Raw genomic sequence first — 23105 nt, 5'->3', positions numbered from 1 at the left:
CTTTTTTAAAAGTGGTTTGATCCATCTAGACCTCTCCAACATATAAAATTTACAAAAACAGATAACATGCAGAGTAGATTGGGTAGACAAGTTGTCACACGGGCATTTACAGAGATTTCTACCCCAATCATTTACTTTAGGGAATGAGGTTAGACGGAAAAAGACATCGAACCTGAAACGTGTTAAAAGATACCAGTCAAAGCCTTCCAGACACCAAATCAAATAAGGCTGGATAGTATAGGTAGCTAGGGTGAGTTGATGCTGAATGACAAGATTTTTGTTCATCTCCACACCTAGTCTCAGGGATTCAACATGGTACCAACACAACTGCTTCAGGTCTTTTCTAGTAATATTGAACAGTGAGTCTGGTAGTACTCCGGTTTACCTAAATCCCTTGTGAATTTCAATATATACTTCAGCCATGGAATCTTACTGACTTTGTCCAACCCCATACAATCCGCAATAATGTCTCTATTTAACAACAGATCAGGGGTAGTCCAGATTCGATGCCAAAGCAAAAGAGGTTGCATGCTGATTAAATCACTCACATATCTAATGCCCAGCTCTGCATGACAATTAAAAACAGGGGAACTTGCCGGGATAGCCAGGATAAATCTTAAAAAAGCATTCTCTACCTTTTGTATAGTAATACAATTGCCAATTCCCCAAATACCCGCTCCATAAATAGCTGTGCTAATGCATTTGGCATTATAAATTTTCAACAAAATTTCTGGCGGTCTTTTTCCCATCTTTTTGGAGAATGACATAAGTGCAGCAGTGGCTCTCTTGAACATCATCGTCCTATTTCTGATAGCTGGCCCCCAGGACCCGGTTTCTTCAAGTACTATGCCCAGGTAAGAGAAAGATTTAGTAGAAGCGATTTTTTCCTTCCCAACAAATAATCGACACTCTTTATTCCTGGGTCTTCCACACGTCATTACAAAGGTTTTGGACACATTAAGTTTGAGGCCCCTGCTATCCATAAACTTCAAGTATGCGTTCAGGGCCGCTTGTAAACCAATTTGAGTCCGTGACATAATGACGGCGTCATCTGCGTACAAGAGGGAGACAATGGGTTGGTTCTTAACTTGCGGGGAGTCACGTACTTCAGCCACTAGTTCCTTTTCTAGGTCGTTGGTATACAGGTTAAAAAGAAATGGGGCGAGTACGAACCCTTGCCTCACACCCCGCATGACATGGAAGGGCTTAGTGCATTCACCCTTAGTGCCAAACCTCACTTTGGCCCTAGCGCTAGCATATAATTGTTTTATGAAGGAGATTAGTACTTCGTCCACCTTCATGTCTCTCAGAATCTGCCACAGACGATCATGAATGACACAATCAAACGCAGCGCTTAAATCAACAAACACTGCGTAGAGTTTGCCATCCTTTGCTTGTGTGTATTTTCCCAGGAGTAATGTAAAATTTAACACCTGTTCTGTTGTGCCCCGTCCCTCCCTAAACCCATATTGCACAGGGGATAGGATATTGGTCTCTTCCGCCCATTGTTGCAAACGGTTAAAAACTACCCTCCCTGTAATTTTCATAAAAGAATCCAGGAGGGATATGGGACGATAACAGGAGGGATTCTCCCTGTCCCCTTTCTTGAATATGGGGATGATTATTGATTCTGCCCAAGTATCTATAAAGCCCAGTTCACAGCTAGCATCAAGTACACGCTTAAGAAGCGGAGACCAAAGGTCGATCTGATGTTTAAAAAGATCGATGGGGATGCCATCAGCGCCCGGGGCCTTATTGCTTTTACTCTGATAAATGGCGTTTTGGATTTCAGTTAGTGTCACCTCTAGGGCAATTGGCAGAAAACCAGCCTCCCCAGGTCCCTTTATCTTACTCCCGCTGTCTACCAATTTATGGACACCACCCGGATTGTAGACTTCTGCAAAGAAATCTATCCATGCATCTTCTGTTATTGCCACTTCCAGACTGCCCTTATCTCCCAAATTAAAAAAATGGGGCCTTAACAGCTGCCCAGAAAGCAGAACCATCCCTGCTTATCGAGGCCTCATAGAGGTTTGCCCAGGCTTCATTCTTTATATTACGTTTACGTAATTTTCGCGCCAGATTATAACTACGCCTGCACTGAGTAATTTCCCCCTGATTTCTTGGCTTTTTACTCAACGCCCTCTTTAATTGGGTGTGGGTTTGGGTGCATGTCGAGTCAAACCACCCGTTACTAGGCGGATTCCGTTCTCGAGTGGGAAGGAAAAGAATCATTTTGATTATCCTGGTGATCTCTAAGAAAGAGTCCTTCACCTCCAAGTTTAAGACCTCGTCCTGTAGGCATCTATTAATAGGTAATTATATTCCCATTGGTAATCTCGGGATTAGTCTGGGACCATCTAAGAGCGTACCCATTTTGTCTGCTTAAAGTACAGTTACTAGTCCAGACAAGTCTTTCAATCAAATTGCAATCCTTGTATACAGGGAACTGAATACCAAAGCCAAGTGGGAGATGGTCACTAACCCCAATTATATGTGTTGAGAAATCAGTTATCCAACTTGAGTGGGAGTTAGAAATGGTGATAAAATCTATCAGAGTATTATGACCTCTCCCAACATAAGTGGGACTAAACTCTACCGGGGGCCTACACAGCATATTAACAAAGCCCACATCAAATGAGGCCATCAAATCGTTAAAAGAGTCTCCCCCGTTGTGATGGTCGAAATGGGGTTGATTCTCTGATTTATAAGCTTCCTGATCACCGCATCCGCTCTGATAGTGCTTACAAAGGTGCTGATTAAAATCACCTCCCCATATCAAAATGGAATCCCTTGTTCTCTTATCCACCATCGAACTGATTTCCCTGGTTAGGGAATTTACCATATCAGTTACCATTCCCTTTTCCACATTATTATACATGTTCATAATTATTAATTCGACCTTGGGTGTCACCTGCATTGCAATGATTTGGTAATTGCTGGACGTGGCCTCTACTCTCAGAGATAATACCTCCATCAAATTTGATACGTAGACAGTCAGACCGCCTTTGGACCTCCCATGTCTGGAAGGGCTTGCTGGTACATGAAATCTTTTGAACCCATTCATATGGATTGCTTCGGGAGACCATGTCTCCTGAAGGCAAAGTATGTCTATTCCCTTGATAAAATCATACCAAATTTGATTGTTCATCTTTGAACGGAGACCTGCTATATTCCAGAAGGTAACCCTCGTCCCTTTGCCTGGGAGTACCCCAATATGATCTTCTAAACAATTAACCAATGGACAATCAACCTCACTATCTGCCTTCGTCCCTTTCCCTGGAAGAACCCCTATAGGATCTTCTAAACAGTTAAGCAATGGGCAATCAACCTCATTATCTGCCACTATGTATTTAGTCCCATTCATTGCGGATATTACTGCAGGTTCTGACAAGGGTATATCCTCAAAGGGACCACACTCACTAGGCGCCCCCTTTCCTTCTGCCAGAACTTTCATACCCAATCCAGATACACCCCTAGCATCCTGGGTTCGTCGTCAGTCGACACCCTCAAGTCCGCTCAAAACTGAGTAGCGATTGACTCCTTGGAGACTAGGTACTTGCTCCCCAGGTCCTCTGTATGGCTGAATTGGGAAGAATCTTGTCGGGTATTCCCAACCCTGCCTGATGGATCTAGATGCAATTCTATTATACCCCTGATTACTTTTTCTGCCTGAATTAGAGCTATATAGCTCCCTATAAAAATAATCAAGAGGGAGAATCTCAATGCCCTTTTTTTGGGCCCTTACATTGAACATAGACTCGCTGATAATGCGTCGTACTGGGTCGGGTCTATTAAAGTTCAGAACAATACAATCCCCTCCTTTGTTCTTTATACTTCTCCCTATCCATGACACTCTACGAGCCAAGATGATGTCCTGCCAAATACTGTTGCCCTCTGAGGTGTTATTTGTGATCCAGTGGACTGCCTTATTTTTTAATTGCCCAAAATGTTCCCTTGTGCCCTTATTCAGAACAGGGACGTTCACAAGAACTAGTACCAGGGGAGCTGAGTCTGGTGGCAGGTTGATCACTGGTAAAAATGCCTGTTCTTCCTTTCTTATTTTTCACTTTCCTATTACTCACAGCCTCCTCCTGACTTGGGTACTTTTGTGGGAGGCTGTCAAAGATAAAGAGTTTGCGTACAGAATTAGCCCTTAACATTTTTTTTACTTACCTTTGGAAAAATCATCTTCTACATTGTCTTCTTACATTATGCTTATGAAAAAGTAAATGGCTCTTTGGTAACTTTTTTTTAGTTTACAATGTGGCTCTGTCTTTTTGCCCTCACCTCCGTAGAGCCTTAAATTGCCCAAGACAAACATCACTTATGATCTGCAGCCTCATTTCTGACGTTAACTCCCTACCAGAACCCTAGCTATGTTCACTGTAATGCCCTCTAGCCCAGGTTGAAGGTACTACTACAAAGTTAATGATTCAGTCAGATAATTGAAGAAGCTTCAAATATGCAAATTATGTGTAAAGATAGAGTAGCGCTAGAAAATACATTACAAAAGTGACATGCTGTTTTTTAACGATTAATGATTTTTAAAATTGTGTGCTTCAATGAGAAAATGAATGAACCAAATATTAACCAATCAACTACATCTTCAGCAAATGGATACTAGTTTCTACCTGATGTATCTCCTTTTTACATTTAAGTATATTTGTGTATAGTGTGTGTGTGTATTTGAAGCACAGATATATAGTAAAATATATATAAATTATTGTTCCTTCATTTATAATTTAGCAAGAACTGCATTAACCTACTTTCATTACAAAATATATTGTATTTATCTTAACAGGGTGTTCTTCAAGGCTGCAATCAGATGTGTGCAGGATACCTGTTCCAGCAAGACAAACAATATGATGTATCCTATGATACAGGAGATAAAGCAATACAATGTGGTCGCCATGTAGATATTTTTAAATTCTGGTTGATGTGGAAAGCAAAGGTAAAGTAATAGGAAATGTGCCTGAAATTTATCCAGATAGAAAAATATAAATTCATAGTTTATAAAGTGCACGTGGAGTTTATTATTCCGAATTCATAAGTGCAATACTCAATACCTCATGCGTACCTGCTGGCGCAATTTCACAAAAAAACCTCAGTTATACTAATACTTGTTATTCACATTATTCTAGCTTTCCATTCAGAAAAATCCCTAGCTATTCAGTTCTTTTGTTTAAATAATTACTTTGAATCCTACAATCCATGTGTTTCATTGACTGCATTATATGCACTTATTACGACTCTACAACGAACCAAACTACCTATTCAAACATTGCCAGAAGCACTTTATGTTTTCTTTTAAAAACCATATACCCTCCTGTAAAGAACCAAAATATCAATATGCCATAGCCCTTGGATTTCATGGGGAAAAACAGACCTGTATAACTGGGTGGCGCCGTATTCTTCCTCTATCAATTTCCCTACTTACGAGTATCTTTCATATTACCGCCACCTAATTTCAAATATGTGGATTAATGTACCTTTTTTCTTTGTATCCTCTTCCCATGATATCCATTTTCAGTTAGATTACAGTCCCCAGACGAATAACTTACTAAGCAAATGTTACAGTGACAGTTAGTAAAGTTAACAGGAAATATTGATAGGAACATAAATAATCTATCACTAAAAATGCATACTATAGGGCTGTAATTATTGCTGTTTCTTCTTTGCCGCCACACTAGTATTATTTATTCTGGTATAAATATATCATCAATGTCACTCCACAAATCTATTGTCTTTCAGTTGCCATGTCACACTAACAGTGCCACCTCCATTGCCATGCCATGACACATTTCATTTAGCCATTTATAAAACAAGGACAGAGTTACAGATTTCCATGGTCTTGCTGCTATAGTTTTGACTAAGCCAGTAGAGAGCATAACCTGTGTTGTTGTATTGAGAGGGAAGTTCCTGATTGAGACTGAATATTGCAGCTTCAGTAGGTAACTGTAATAAACATCCAAGCCTACTTTCTACAAAGGGAGAAGGGTCTTGACAGACCTCTGTTAACAGTGGGCAAAGTAGAAACATATGAATATGATCTTCCTTATGAACTTTATATCTTGGTAGTGAAAAACGCTTTGTCTCAACATCTTAGTCAATTAATCAATCTCATGATCTTTATTCGGATATGTGTTATCCATAAAAGTACATACATTTCACATAATCCATCGTTGATAAAAGATTGTGACTAAAAATGGATTATATTACAGGCTTATCGCTTAGGTATTTCTCATTGTCAGTTGCATAATCGTTCACCAAGTTTAGATCTACAGCTAATCAATAACATATTACATGGGTATCACACATAACCAATTACAGCTTCAATGCTAAAGTGCAGGGTGTGATGTGAAAATATGAAGGGGGCAAGCAAATTAGCAAATCACATGACCAATTGCAGCTTCGATACTAAAGTGCCAAGGTGCAGTGTACAAATATGCACGGAGCAAACAAAGTAGTAAGTCGCACAGCCAGTTCCAACTTCAGTACTAAAGTGCCAGAGTGCAATGTGCAAATTGATGATCACAGAGCCAATTGCAACTTCAATGTTAAAGTGCTAAGTGCGATGTACAAATATGTATGAAGTAGGCAAGTTAATAAATAACGTTAAAATTACAAATAGCAACAACATCTTAGTCATTTTGGTCAAAGTATGTTACATATGAATGATCATCAAGCAAATACTGTTAACCACTGGTAAACATAGATCGATTTAACTGAAAAGCCTAGACGCATACATCTGTTCAGATCATAATACCTTCTTTCTTCCATTTGAAGACTGGCTTACCTACCCACGAGTGTCCTGTGTTTCATAACATTTTGAAACTGTTTGAGAGGGTAACTCTGAGAGGTATATTGCATAAATAAGTGTATCTGAAGTGTTCTAAAGTTCCTGAATCATAAAAGTATATTGAAATACAAATTGTATTTGACTCTAAAGTAATAGAGTTAATTCCGAACCTTTTTTTCTCCTATTATCTTGATAATCCAATAAGTCATAGTCAGTTTAAATACTATGTAATGTTGGTAAGTTAGCCTAGATTCTCAAGATTGGCAATTCAATACTTTCTCATACCATATTATCTTTGTTAAGCACAGGGTGTTTAAGATATATATTTCTATAAGCAGCCGAACAAGGTCTGGGCCCATTTGATTTTCAATCAGATTTTTGAAGTATTTCAGGTTGTTATGCTCGGTTTAATACCCTCCCACTATAACAGCAGGTTTTTACCTCCATATATTTGAAATCTTAAGAATGGACATCTGGTGTGGGTAAAAACACAATAGAGTTTAACAGATCAGTCACAGTGTACACAATCTAGCTAGCTTTTTTATGTGAAAAAATCACCCCCCAGAATTTAGTTTTTGATAAATGACATCCGGGAGGTGCTAGAATAAAAACAAGATTTGGAGAGGATGCCTAATTTAGTTTAACCTATTCTCTCAATAACAGGAGTGGCAGATTTTTACTCTTGAAGTGGTTTTGACAGAGCATCTTTGTCGAGCACCATTTTGACAAGTGAATTGATTAACTTTGCATTATTGATAGCCCCATTTCTGGCGTTAGCATAAAATGCATTTTTGGTATTACATTTTTTTTCTGGGAATCCAAATTGTAATAATACATTCCAAAGATAGTTCCATCACACTAAATTGAAGGCCTTATCTGTGCTCACAAATATTGCAATCAGTAAGCGAAGGCTATTGAATAATCAATGTAGGCCAAAAATGCAGTTATAGTCTGCTTTTGGTATTGGTTTAACAGTTGGTCTTTGTGGATTATACTTCCTATCACTTTCTGCAATTGAATCAGAAATGATTTCGATAGAATTTAACTGTCCATCTTAAGGACATTGATGTACATGATGCTCAATATTTCAAACATGCAAAACACAGTCTGGTAGTAATATAAACTAGTTATTTGACTTCCACATATTTGTTTTGAAAGCAAAAGTGTTATATTTAGACCACACATGGAACTGCATAATAGTTGCATTCTGGCCATCAAGATGGTCATAGACAGTACCACTCGTTTGCACTTGATCTAAGTATTCAGAATATAGAATACTTTTCCTAAAGTTTGACTGAAATGCAGTTCGTTACCCCCAGACTACTTAATAGGATATTAGAAGGTTACTTGAATATATTTCACAATATTAACATAAACATAACATAATATAGTTAGTATGCAGCACATCTAGTTTGATAGAATTAACTTAGTTGAGTGTGGAGTGGTTGTAAACATTCAAAAGCTTGACTAATATCTGAACAGAGATGGCAATTTTGGATTCCAAACAATATATTTGCCTTAGAAATGTGGCAGACTGCTATTAGAATGATTAGAGTATTCAGGACTTTAAATTGGAAACATGTCAGCAATATGATAAGACTGCATTTTATTTGAATGGATTATTTTTGCTTGATGGCAAGAATTGGTCAGAGGGACATTTTGAGTTTTGGATTACTATTGTGGGGAACGCACCTGAGCTGTTTAGAACTAGAAACACTCATCTGTGTCACAACTCTCAAATTGTCTAAAAGTACCATGGTTCATTAGAATGCAATGGAAAATGTTATTAATTTGTGATTAAAAGCAATGATGTGTTATGTCAGAATTGAGAGAGGATAACTTACATAGGACTGGTGCTTAATAAGAGTAGTGAAATCAGTGATGCCCCATTAAAAGGTAAAACCTCATGGTGTAACCTAATCAATGCCTCTCTATCACAAGTAATATTCCACGACTGCCTAAAATTAGATCAAATCTCACGGAAAAATTAACTACCAGGCTAGTATCTAACCTCCCATTCCTAGTCAAAAAGTCGTAGTAAGTTTAATTGAGTCACTTCTCAAACACTTCATTAAAGACAGCAACATTTTTGAAAAGATGCAGCCAGTCTGTCTTTCGGCTTGCAGAATGGAGACTGCAGTCTTAAAAATAGTTGGTGATGCTCTCCATATCCTAGATCAAGGCGACTCCTGCATCCTCTCTATTCTGACATGATCAACTGATTTTGATACAATTAATCATTACAACCTCCTTAAGATCCTTAATGAAAGAATCGGTATAATTAGCAAAGTTGTAAGACGGTTCCCCTCATATCCAGAAAATCAGAGCCAATGTATAAAAATCGATAACTTAATTTCCAATCCAATGTTGACCCCTCAAGCTGTTCCCCAGGGATCCATTCTCTCCCATCCTTTTCAGCCTCTAAATTGAACCAATAGCCTCTATCCTTAGCAAGTCCAACATCTCTCATCATGTCTATGCAAATTACATCCAACTCTACCTAAGGCTCTCCTCTGCTTTATAGTTTGAAAAAATTAGCATGCCCATGAAATGTGTTGTCAAAACTATATTGAATTGTAAATGCATGGCATAGAAGTATAAGGTTAGATTTATAGCCAATCTAGGGTTGCAACAGAGTCTGAGCCTTAATGGATAAGAAGGCCCTTGACATTTTTGTGCTCATAATTCCATGCTCCTGAACGGTTTGCCAAGTTCCTTTATATATACACATTTGAGATGCTCAAAGTTTTGCTTAGTGATTTGTCACAATTCAAAAGAAAATATTTTATATCTAGAAAAATCTGGATCACATTTACTATTATGGAAGAATGATGGCGAAGGAAAGCCAGCTTCAGGATTGATATAGTTCATTAGAGAAATATGTACACTTAATCTAAATTGGGGTCTCGGAGAAATCCAGAACTATTTAGCATATCCCACAGCATTCAAGAGTAGACATCAGTATTATGGAATATGTCATGCATGGAACAATAGGGTTAGCCCAGTTTTAGGGTCAAGGGCTGGAATATCAAAAGTGAGATGTGCCTAATTACTGATGTCTGTCTTAGGTACACCTTATAGTTTGATAGCAGCCATCGAGATTACGTTATAGTTACAGTGTGATGGTTTCATCATGTGGAAAAAGCAAAGTGATACCCAAGTACAACTGATTTACTAGGGTCTGTGAAGTGACATTTTTTACAAACTTGAACAGCTAGCCACACAATGGCAGATGTACTTCAGAGTAGTGAGCAAGGACTTTTAAACAGAAAACGCAAAATATCTTATATTAGCCACAAGCACTCATTATCATTCAGTGCTTTTCCACCTGCTGTCTCCTTTCTGCTCTAATAATGTTGAGATTTCTATTGTCTTACAAATGCTTCTTAAGATTTGTTTTGTAAAAACCTGTCTGCAAGCATAAATGCTCACTTGTAAGCAAACTGAATCTTACAACGTTTTGCACCCTTTGTAAAGTTTGTAAAATGTACAGGCAAAATTTAAATTGTACAAACTCTTAATCACTGGTCTTTCCCTAGACTACTATGAACATATTAATGTGCCCACTTTTATTTGTGTATAACATAGCCCCATATATATCGTTCCGCTGGTTGACTTACTTTTATAAGAACAAAAGTAAGTCATCTTTTTTTTTTTTGTGAAAGCACATTTTTTTGTGGTTACATATCTTGTTGCCTTGTCTTTCATGCCGTAATGCAATGAACCTTTCCTTTGACATGCTGGAGCTTCCATCTGCGAGTGGTTGTGGTAGTGGGCGGGTATTGCAGACGATAGTATATTACCATGCATAATGTCCCTTTTTGGGGACCACACAGAAGTTCAACAAAGAAAGGGAAAATTATAAGTAAAATAACGTTCTTTTTCACTTCAAACAGGGCACCGTGGGATTTGAAAACCAGATCAACAAGTGCCTAGAGCTTGCTGAATACCTGTATTCTAAAATTAACAACAGAGAAGAATATGAAATGGTTTTCCCTGGAGAGGTAGGTGTTTTCATTAAAAAAAGACTGCTTTGGAAAGACCTGATAATCCTTGACATAACCACATTCTGCACATTGCATAATTTACTGAGCTGCGATGTGTCCTCTTCACAATATAGCACTGTGACATTATGTTTATACTTTTATTCAAGAGACATTGCAGTGCCATCGCACCAGAATTCTACAATGGCGCTTTTAAACATTATAACAAATGCATTTGTTATACCTTGAATATTAAAAACAAACGAGTAATCTGAATTTACAATAATAAACAACTTCTTTTCGATGATGTGAACAGGTGTAGAAAGGGTGCTGTTAGCCTTAATGCAAGTTTTAAAGTTATTGTCATGCTCCTGTCTGGGTACACCATTGTGCAGTATGTGCTTCCAGTGAAATAAACAAACAAAAGTAACTCAGCAAAAGCATGTAAAAAGTACTTGTTAATAACACCTATTCACAGGGGAGCATGCATGGGACCCAGTAGAGAAAGTGGCGGATACTTCAAAAGATGGCAGCTGATGTCTGTGCTGAACTGCCCCTAGGGGCAACATTATGATTGTTTTCTGCAAGACGTCAACAGGAGAAAGCAGGACAGTCCCATGTCTGCATAGATGTGGCACTGCTGCTCTCTTCCCAAGCATTGATGCACAATAAACTGCCGCATGCCATGAGCACAGCTTTTCACCAAGTGGGAACGCCATTGTACCACTCATGTGACACCTCTTTGATGCAAAGTAGTGTAAAGAAATTGCAAGTTGCACCTTGTTTTGGTCTGTAAAGTACATAACAAATCAACACTTTGTGCCAGTTTGCACCACTTTGGATGTCTTTATACCATCTCTAAATGTTGATAAATCTGGCCCATAGTGTTTGACACTGGTGCATGCGTTTTGTGTTATGAATCCGGACTGTCTCTTCCAAGTCTTTTTGTACTTTGGGGAGTTAAAATAGAAAGAGACATAGGTGTTGAATCACTGTACCCAAAATAGAACATAGTTACATTAGCATGAGGCACCATACGGTATCTAGAGGAACCCAGCCATTGTCCATTAATAGGTGCAGAAATCGGGTCCAGAGTAATTAGAAGGGTCAAGATAAATTAATAAGAATGCAAGGCTTTCCCAACTTGCATTTTAGGATGCAGAAGGATTTTAGGGATAGTGCATAATCGTGTGCTCAAACACTAACAACTGAATCGAGTAGCCAGAGTCTAAACTGTTCAAGCCACAGTGAATCTTGAAGGAGAAGGCGGTCCATCTGCCACTTAGACCTGCTCTTTTAAAAAAAATCACTTTCTATGTCAGCCTATGATGCCTCAAGAAATTCACACTTGCACATCATAATAACGACATCCCCAGATCATGATTCATGGTCTGCATGTCTCAATTAAGTGGGACAATGTCAAAGGGAATTGTGCTTTGAAACTCTCCCACAATGATATATATTGGCAGAATTAGTGCACTGCTTAAAAGTCTGCACCAACTTTGGTGAAAAACTCCAGCTAATTTTGAAGTAAGTTTGAACTGTGTACTGCATTTACCAGGATGCAAAGGGCCAACTGTGCTGGGACTGTGAGACAGTATGCTCCCAACCCCCATTCTGTTTAAAAGGCTCCCTTTAGCCAGCAAGCTGACGAGCTTTGGAGATGCACCTGTGTGCCTGTGAGTGGTACTGTGACCCAAGAGGAACTTGGCAGCATTTCCAGCAACCCCAGATGATTTTTCCTTGCTCTCTAAAACTGCTGCTCTCTACTGATGAAGGGCTCAACCCAGAAACACGAGTCTAGAGATATACAGCAATGTCTGCACCAACTTTGGTGAAAAACTCCAGCTAATTTTGAAGTAAGTTTGAACTGTGTACTGCATTTACCAGGATGCAAAGGGGAAAACTGTGCTGGGACTGTGAGACAGTGTGCTCCCAACCCCCACACTGCTTAAAAGTGGTCTATGTCATGAGATCAGCAAATGAATTTGAAACCACCGGGTGTCTCGTATTTGTGCACAAGCATTCAGATTAAGACCAGCACTCACTGATTCCCTCAAGGACTGAATTTGCTCTGCTCAAGCGCCCCTTGTGATTCCACCAAAAAGTCTTTAACTGTCCAAAATTTTTGGTGGATGAAAGCTGCACATGCACATTAAACATAAAGTATTAATAAGATTTTGAAACTTTCAGATTTTTGCTAAAGGGATGAGTTCGGTTTGACAATGCAAATGTTATCACTAGCCAATTTTAGAGGCCAAATATAGGGTCATAAGGAGAACTACTTTCAAAGGTAAGAAGCCCATGAGAGTGAAGAAAAAGAAGAAAAAATAGCTTGTGGTGGTAGAATGACAGAGCTTGAAGTTAAGACAACTTTTTTATATTGTGTTTGCTAATCATTATCCTGAGAAGCCAGTGGGCCTCAGTCCTAAAATTGGATGGTAGGGCTGGCACCACGGTGGTTTGTTAAAAAAAACGTAAACAATAGAGAAAATTGACCATAGGGCATACCTAGGGTTTGTGCGCCTAAGTCCTTTGTCTTTTTTTTGGCAGCCACGCAGGTCGAGGTCAGGCTAGCCAATTGTCATATACTTCATTCTCAGCGGCAACTGAACAACGCATTTCACATTTCGGAAACAATGACAGCACCCAATTCATGTTTCTTCTTTGTGACAATGTTGCCAAATGGCAGCTTCTTGCAGAGTACTTGTCCGTGCCGCAGTGTGATTGGTTCCAACTTCCAGCAAATATTGTGTTAAAGGCAAAGTGCCAGACAAATGGCTCAAGGCAGAAGCATGTCTGCTTATTTGACACAGTGATGAGTAGGTAAACTATTATTTGTTTACACCCTGGAGGGCCTGAGATATGACAGCTGTCAAGTATTGTACTTCAAGGATTCCTGGCACTCGGTTATCAAGATGGCAAGTTCGGAACAATGATGCAGGAAGGTTCCGCCAGCCCTGGGTATGGAATGTCAGTACAGGCTGCACTGCTGTAGACGCAACCTTCCATCCTGTAGGATCTTAGTCAAGAAAGTAGCTATTTAGCAGGCAATGGGAGTTTGACCCTAACAAATGTTCAAGTTAATGGCCTAGATATTGACATTCAAGAAGAAAATATATAATCTGCATTTGTGGGATTCAGATCCCTTAGAATGACTAACATAAGTTTTTTTCTTAAATTGCGTGATTCTGCTATTTTCACCAATGGCGCTGGAACCAGGAGTACGGGAGGTACTACATCACCCCCCTAAAACTCGGAAGAGTTTTGATAGCAAATGAACAATAAAGAGGCTGTTCAATTGTTTCTGTTCTGGTGGCATTTTTGTGTTTTAGAAGAAACACTGTCAATATCCCCTGTGCTTTTCTTCAGGTGATGTAATTGACCTACAAAAGCGTTCCAGCACCACTGATGTTTAGAAGAGAAATCATAAATGAAATTCCCCACAGTTTGCCTCACTTCTCTCCCAAGGCTTATTTCCTGACTCGTAAACATGGCTATTGGAAGGTTTTCCTGGAAAAATACTTTCCTGTGGTTTGCCCATCTTCTCAGTTGAGTAGACAGACACGAGCCAACCTACCCTTCTGCTGTTTTGGCTCCAATCATTAATGTGTTGGTAAACGGTGCTGGCAGCCACATTCTCTTAGTTTGAAGGAAGTCCATTCTATTTCATTGAAAGCCCAGGCACACATTTTAACGGGGCAGTAAGAAATGTAACAAAATATCAAATTGCCCCACTTCATTTTAAATTGTGTTTTGGAAAAATTCCACAAATTCCATGGAATTATACATTTTGAAGTCAGATCTGTTTGTGTATCTATTTAGGCACTGATCCATAGAAGTAGCCTTAGTTTAGAAAAACGCTTAGTGAAAATCCTTTTATGCAAAAATGGAAGCATCCAAGATACGACTTTTGAAGTCCCCTTAGTTAATATGATATCTTTACAGATATACCTACAATTTCTGAAGTTAAAGCCAAATATAAAGGAGAATCAACTAATGGAATTTCCTCCCTCACACTGATAGCTTCATCTGTGGACAGCTGAAAACTCTGCGTGAAAGTCCGGGGGGAAAATTAGTTTCCCATGTAATTCTTCATTTCTAAATGGAACACCAGGGCCCTACCTCTGCAGAATAAGGCACGGGCCAACATTTGGGGAACTGTGGCTGGCATTTAAACGGGTACCAAAGTCTGTATGATGAGATTGAGAAGACTTAGCTACGATGAATATTGGGTGCTTGAAGACCTGAAACCAACGGCTTGAGGCACATTGAATTATTTTTTTATAAACTTCTTATTATGCCACTATTATTTGCTTTACAAAAATATATATATGCCAACCCACTCTGTTCAGTTTTGCTCTAAATTATCAGCAACAGATCAAACTTAATTTTGATTTGTTTGGTATATTTATTTTTACCTTTTCTTTTAAATACACTCCATAGAAAAAATCAATTGTTTCTATGTCAGAAAAAACAACACAACATATAGAACAAATATACACATTAACTTATACATACCATTTATCAAAAAACACATTACTACATACATATAAACATTCACTGTACACTATACACTAGGTTTTCATTATATACAACCTCACTTATACAAATCTATTTTCAACTGTTCCTTTGGCAAATATCAGCTCTTTGCCTTTTGACAATCAATGAAACAAATCAGAGGAACAATGGTAGACAAAGTCGTAGTTAACAGGAGATAACCCTTGTTATCAATTCAATGAATCAATAATTATTAATATTTTGAACAAATTGTATCTCCGTTCTGCCGACGCGTTTCGAACACCACACATAAGTTGTGAGTTCTCCTCAGGGCTTTGTCACTTCTATCTGCAAGTGTATAGAAAAGAAGAAAAGCACCAAAAGGTGTTTCAGTGTACATTCTCTAGCCTCATTTCGCTGCATGGCTTACATTATACAGCGTTTAGTCCATATTACCTTTCAAGTGGCTGGGGTAGTCCTATGTTCGGATTTTAAATCTTTAGAGCTGCAATCTAAAGAATAAATCTAGTTTAGAGCCAATCTCAGCCTGAGCCTTACAGTTACTTTCACAAAACACTGCGTGACATACCTTTATTTGATCTTGTGGGTTTGCCTATGGGCGTCTCCCTATGGCTCGGACACAATTTTCACCTATAAGTAATGCAGAGGTATTTTAATATATACAGGCTTGTGTAATCTCTCAAATGCGTGAAGCAGTTCGCAACTCTAATCCTACCTTCATTAGGTAATCCGATCACTTCAGGAGCATGTCACTCCATATTTAATTTCTGGGTGCGGGCAATCTGTAGGAGACAAATGGATTCTAAGTACACTCGTCACTGTTTGGGTGGAAGCTGAGTCCGCTTCGTTTGTGCTCTGTGACTGACCTGGTTAAAAATGGATCTCCGGTCGTTTTCAAGCGCGCTGTCAGTTTCCCTTCACCTCACTTATAGTGATTTCGCTGTTTTGAAGACAAAACAGGGAGCGCATTAATTCCCCCTTCTTAGCGCGTTTCATTCCCAACTCGTGCCTGCCCGTCCCAAGCCGATTCTCCTTACCTCCTATCTGCTTCTCTGCAGCTCTTCCACACTTCACTCTAGAAGGAGGCGGCCATGTAGCTTGCTTCCTTATGGCGACCATGTGACTTTAGGAATTCTGGGTGTTGTAGTTTGACTACACTCGCCTCTGTATTTACATTAACTGGATTACAACAAGATATCTCATAAAGCCCATAGGTTGGTGCTTAGGCGTTGCCTTAGTGTTAATTACTCATTTCTACATTACGAGTCAGTCGTTTCTCGTGGAGCCCCACGCAAACCTCCAAATTTACAATCTTGAAACCGGAGATCCATTTTTAACCAGGTCAGTCACAGAGCACAAACGAAGCGGACTCAGCTTCCACCCAAACAGTGACGAGTGTACTTAGAATCCATTTGTCTCCTACAGATTGCCCGCACCCAGAAATTAAATATGGAGTGACATGCTCCTGAAGTGATCGGATTACCTAATGAAGGTAGGATTAGAGTTGCGAACTGCTTCACGCATTTGAGAGATTACACAAGCCTGTATATATTAAAATACCTCTGCATTACTTATAGGTGAAAATTGTGTCCGAGCCATAGGGAGACGCCCATAGGCAAACCCACAAGATCAAATAAAGGTATGTCACGCAGTGTTTTGTGAAAGTAACTGTAAGGCTCAGGCTGAGATTGGCTCTAAACTAGATTTATTCTTTAGATTGCAGCTCTAAAGATTTAAAATCCGAACATAGGACTACCCCAGCCACTTGAAAGGTAATATGGACTAAACGCTGTATAATGTAAGCCATGCAGCGAAATGAGGCTAGAGAATGTACACTGAAACACCTTTTGGTGCTTTTCTTCTTTTCTATACACTTGCAGATAGAAGTGACAAAGCCCTGAGGAGAACTCACAACTTATGTGTGGTGTTCGAAACGCGTCGGCAGAACGGAGATACAATTTGTTCAAAATATTAATAATTATTGATTCATTGAATTGATAACAAGGGTTATCTCCTGTTAACTACGACTTTGTCTACCATTGTTCCTCTGATTTGTTTCATTGATTGTCAAAAGGCAAAGAGCTGATATTTGCCAAAGGAACAGTTGAAAATAGATTTGTATAAGTGAGGTTGTATATAATGAAAACCTAGTGTATAGTGTACAGTGAATGTTTATATGTATGTAGTAATGTGTTTTTTGATAAATGGTATGTATAAGTTAATGTGTATATTTGTTCTATATGTTGTGTTGTTTTTTCTGACATAGAAACAATTGATTTTTTCTATGGAGTGTATTTAAAAGAAAAGGTAAAAATAAATATACCAAACAAATCAAAATTAAGTTTGATCTGTTGCTGATAATTTAGAGCAAAACTGAACAGAGTGGGTTGGCATATATATATTTTTGTATTCATATAGGGTTCAGCCAGTCCCATATTTCAAGAACCTAACTCCTCTTTTCTAAAAACTATTATTTGCTTTAGCATAACCCTAGTTTATGAATACTGCTATTTTGTGGTAGAGTCAGTCCTTCAGCAACCGGATGAGCACTGTACAAATTGAGACTCCTCAGGCAGGTGGCGGCAGTCATTTTGTCCCAGTGTGTTGCAGTCAAGGCACAATAACTTCAAGAAAGATTAGCATGTGCAACAAAACAACAGCATACACTTCAGTGTAGCTATGAGGGGCAATAAGGATTCCACAGAAAAGAGATTGGGAGAGGCTAGTTGGTTGGCCATGGAATGAGATGCATTCAACAAGAGGATGGGGCAAAGAGCTGAATAAGGACACAACTGACATCTGTTCAAAGTAAGCCATAAGAGTGCTAGAAACAGAAGAGGCCAGATGGAGTAAGCAACTGTGAGAAATTTGGTTTAGATTTTGTGGCTAGTTCTGGTCAGCAAAGGTACACTAAGCCCTAGAACTTGCAACCAGCCTCCAAATTCCAACCTGGCATTGTCTTGGCTTGCGTTAAGTATTACGAGTGTGGAGCTTCTCAAACATAAGGAATATTAGGAAAGAGGGGGACCCAATATGCCTGGCAGTCCTGCCAGGCATATTGGGGCCTCTGACTACCACGCCACCGCCAGGGAACAGCAATTTCCCTGGCAGCGGCGGTGCCAGGTCATTCTGACTGCCCAACTCGTAATGGGGCGGTCGGATCGCTAGTGATGCGGTGGCTGAACCGCCACACAACCACAAGTCTGTCCCAAAGCCACACAACCACAAGTCTGGCCCAAAGTGAATTTATCAGGAGCTAGTGTAGCCAAATGAAGACCAGAGTCATGTGGTCTAAGCAGCTTCTGCCCGGGATCAACAGCACTGCTGCATGTTGGTTGCATGTTGTGCTTTCAGTGGTTCTAAACCTCTTTTTGAGGCCCATGAAAAGTACATTATAATAGTCCATTATGAAGATGATGAGACACCTGCCTGGGTCACTGTACTCAAGTCTGACACCGAATTATATTGTTAATGTCCTTAACAAGCAAAATTAGAATAGGGCACCTTTTATCACATATTTGATGCGGTGTTCAGCTGGTAGCCAGATGTTCAGAGTGTGAAGAGCAAACATTCAGTTCTGTTTAGTGGGGTGAGGAGCAGGATTTCTTTATTTTGATGGCTCAGTTTCAGGTGATGAGACACCTAGCTCTGCATTTTCACTTACGCAGTCAACAAGATGAAATAATCTAGTTCCACATTCACTTTGAAACAAGGCTGATGTGCATCAGCATATTGGTGGTTGGCTATGTTAATGTCTTTTATCACCTCACCTCGTGTACACAGTCAGCAGAATCTGTGAGAGGACAGGCCCATAAGGGGTATCATAACGTGGGAACCCGAGGGGACTTTAATTTTCACCAGCTATGCACAGTTCAAGAAACATGGGTAACCATTTGAGAACAAGTCTATTAATGGCGATGCGGTTCGCCGCTTCCACAAACTTGAGGTTAAGTCTTTGGGATGTACCAAGGTGATTGGTCATTTATTGAACACCTGAGAGCCTGCAGTGCTTAGTGAATATCATTTGATCAATAGAATTCTGTGGTCATAGGGGTGACAATAACTAGTTTGGCACCTGTGTACCTTCTCCTTAATTATAACTGATGAACACATGTAAGACCATAGGTGCAGAGATGCACAAAATGAAAGAATGTCCTGTTGGTCATTTGATAGTACATTGATGAATGTCTTTTGGGCTGAATTCTGTTGCCTACAAATAACCTGCAGACATTTGTCTCCTCTGCCTATGAAGTAGTACATCTGTGCAGGCATAAGCCAACTAAAATGCTACTATGTAGTATCTCAGTCATGATGTAAGCATGTAAAATATGTACTATATTTATGGAGTATCTGAATGCCTATTTACTTCATGGTTATATTCACCTCCATCTAACTGAGTGCAGAAATGTGATAACTTTTGCAGTTTGCATCCTTGTGATGTGAGTAAAGTATTTGGGCTGGATATGGAATTGTACTTTCAAAGCGGTTTCATTGACTTTTTGGCTGTGGAAAAAATGTAAATGGACGTCATCCCTTTTAAAGAATAGTAATTCAGAGTGTGCTAACATCAGCACATGTACATTTTGACTTTATAAATGAATGTGTGTGTTTGTGTTCTCACTGGTCAGTTCTATGAATATACATCTAAATGTCATAATATGTCTTTTCTTTTGCAGCCCGAACACACAAATGTATGCTTTTGGTACATCCCACCAAGTCTCCGAAACATGCCGCACAATGAAGAGCGAAAAGAAAAGCTACATAGGGTATGCCATTAAAATTCCATGTAAAATAATGAACTGACAGTGTTTTACCAAATATACTTTACAATATATCTCTTAATTGCATTCATCATTTTATCAAGTGAAAAGTGAATACCAGAGAAGTAATCCTACTTTTATCTCATGGGTCTTAATCCCTGCCACATGACTCTCACCCACCTGTAAGCAATGGCAGACATATAGAGAATTAATTTCAATACAGTGTAGCCACAGGAACAGAATGATTGCAGAATACTTTGCTATGGCAAATGTGTTCAAGGGAGCTGCTTTTCACTGATGCTAATAACATTGTTGACTGAACAAAATAATCAATGTCCTGTATCAAAGAACCAAACATTCTTGGATCTATTGAATAAGAGGCTCCTGGCAAAGGAATAGTGCTGCATCACCATGGCTTAGAAAGATCTCAATACTTCTTTAAGGGATACATGATCATTTTATAACAGAGCCATCTCAGAAGATGAAGGGGTGGGGCAGGTTCAAAACACTCTGAAGCTAACTTACGATCCGATAATTCTCAAACCTCACTTTTCCATCCAGATTCACAAATATAACACGAAATACATAGAAGGTATTGTGTCAGTTAGAAGATCGGGCTGGGGCGGTGGACGTACTAAATTAGGACACGAGTTATGTCACGACCTAACATTTCCGCCCAACTGCAGGAATATAGCTCAGATTTAGAAGAGCTCAATCGGAAGATCAAAGTAGGAGGGAACATGTTGTACTCAGAACAGCCCATAGTCAACATAGGACGTTAGAAATGTCACCATCTCCACTGCAGGAATATAACACCCATGAAAGTCTCCTTGTCATTTTAAGATGCAATTTCTACTGCCCTTTAACAAGGTGGAGAGTTTTTCAGGGACCCTATCCAAATGACATCGGAGTCTTCCAATATCAAAATTATTGTTTTTATCACCGAGCCTAAACATGAACACCATTAGCCCAAGAAGGGTTACTGACTGCTTTAGGTCCTCATCATCAGGTCCCAATCCAGTGGCAGTGCTTCTAATTAAGGTAATGGTATTACCTGCTGTAGATTTACTCCTCTCAATAATCTTCATTGCTGCCGTCATCATGACACTAATCAAAAGGTTTAAGGCAGGTAAGCGTAGGTCGGTCTTCACCAGCTCAATATTCACGCACAATCTGCTTGCGCTACCACCTCTTATCAAGCCATCTCATACTTAATTGAGGAGGGACTATGAATAATTAATCTGTAGTTCAAAGTTTCTTGGTATGAGGAGGTCATGCGTGCAGATTGTGCAGGAATATCTAGTTGTACATTTTCAATTTGTGGGAGAGAGTTGGAGCCCCACATTAGCATTGAGCAGGCATTGACTTAGGTTCCATCACTTTTGAGAATGACTAGAATTTGTTTCAAAGCTCCCACTCAGACTCTGATCCGCAGTCACTTTCAGACAAGATTGTGTTTACCTCAGGTTTTGGGTACACAGAAAATTCAAGTTGGCAGTTAATTGCTCAGAGGATCACAGTCACCAAGGATATTCTGGCCACCGGTAAAACAAGAGTTCTTCCACAGTGAGGAAGATTTGTCAGTCCTTCTAACTCTTGGGTGTTCAGCAAAGGTACAGGAGATCCGAATCCTTGCCAGATCTTCAGGATAACCACTTAATATGTAAAAGAGTTCCATTGAGATGTATTTCATGTACCTTTATTGTACTTAGCCACCCTAAATTTCTGCCATGGATGCGGTCCTCATGATTGGTGGACCCTCGCTCTAACTCTATAGATAAAAACTCGAATCTCAAAAGCAAGTAGACTTTCTCTCAGCTTGTTCTTTCTTTCCAACTTTCGAGCAGCTCTCTCAAGCCCCAAGTTTTTTATGATCTAAACATATAATATTTCCTAACAACCTTTTCACCTCTTCTCTATTGCACCAAGAAAACATTAGATTTTCACCTTCTCTACGGAGTAGTAATATGTCATAATATCAAAATCAAACATTACAAATCTAGATTTTCAAAAAGAAAACTCTGAAACTGATGAAGAAATTATTTATCACTGATCAGGGGTTCAAGACAAATCTAAAAATTCAAAATGAAAAAAAATGAAAAAAAGCTGGAATTCCCAAATTCTGATAACAGGTTTCTAAACAACCCAAAATGCGTGTATTATTGAAAAAAATAATTTTGCCAGTCGCTTATTATGTGGAGACAATGTGGTGCAGAATCACCAGTGTGGCGGTGATGAGAGGAGAAGGTCGAACTATGGTAAGCTGGTGCAAAGGTTATTTTTTTTTGTTCAGAAAAAGAAAAGGAAAAAAAAATGTTGCCTCCGTAACATGTAGCCTATTTACTTACAATAAAAATATTTCATTTAAAATAGTTAACCATCACATTTAAAATTGTAATAGTACAGTATTGGTGGTTCCTAGTAGGTATGTTTACAAATGTAGAAACCTTTTTTAGTTTGAATGTGCATCACAGAAATATATGATCCTTATTGGTTCAAAAATAAAGATACAATTTTATATTATTCTGACTTGAAGACACAGTTTAAACATAAACGATTGACTTTAAAAATAAACAAGCAATGGCAAAGCATTCAGGTCTGGTCTTGGTAGTCTGACACAAATTTGGGTGTAGACAGTTTCTTTTTTTTTTATTGAAAGTGTCTGCCATAAAATAAAAAGGAGGAAACAAATGCCACCACCTGAACAGTAACATTTGAAATTAAAAATAATAACTCTTGCATCTAATTTTAAAGGAGCAATTTGGGAGCTCCCTAGCAGGTGTACTTAGAATAGGTAAATAACCCCTTTTAGGTTTTATTGCACATCAGAAGAAAACATCATTCTTATCGGTCCAAAGAAAAGGTACTTTTGGCTCTGAATACCTGGAGACATAATTCAAGCACACAATGGGGACTGAAAAAATTAACAGGATAAAGAATCGAAACAAAAAAGCAGTAAAGTTTTGGCCCCAAAGACTTGGCACTGAAGTGAACTTATTTTTAGGAACATTTGATCTAATTTGATCAGGAAAAATGCCC

The 23105-nt window shown here is 39.0% G+C and overlaps 1 protein-coding gene across 1 annotated transcript in view; it reads left to right on the top strand.

Moving 5' to 3' along the window:
• GAD1 (glutamate decarboxylase 1) overlaps positions 1-23105 on the top strand; it is a 175718-nt gene that overhangs the window by 149071 nt on the left and 3542 nt on the right. Inside the window, exons 14-16 of the mRNA XM_078681587.1 lie at positions 4805-4954; positions 10699-10806; positions 19983-20072. Coding sequence (XP_078537713.1) covers positions 4805-4954; positions 10699-10806; positions 19983-20072 — 348 coding nt within the window. The remainder of the gene's footprint in view (positions 1-4804; positions 4955-10698; positions 10807-19982; positions 20073-23105) is intronic.

Source organism: Lissotriton helveticus, chromosome 3_1, assembly GCF_964261635.1.
Source record: "Lissotriton helveticus chromosome 3_1, aLisHel1.1, whole genome shotgun sequence".
Lineage (NCBI taxonomy): Eukaryota > Metazoa > Chordata > Amphibia > Caudata > Salamandridae > Lissotriton > Lissotriton helveticus.
The sequence above is the reverse complement of the archived record's forward strand: the minus strand, read 5'-3'. Positions and strand labels throughout refer to the sequence as shown.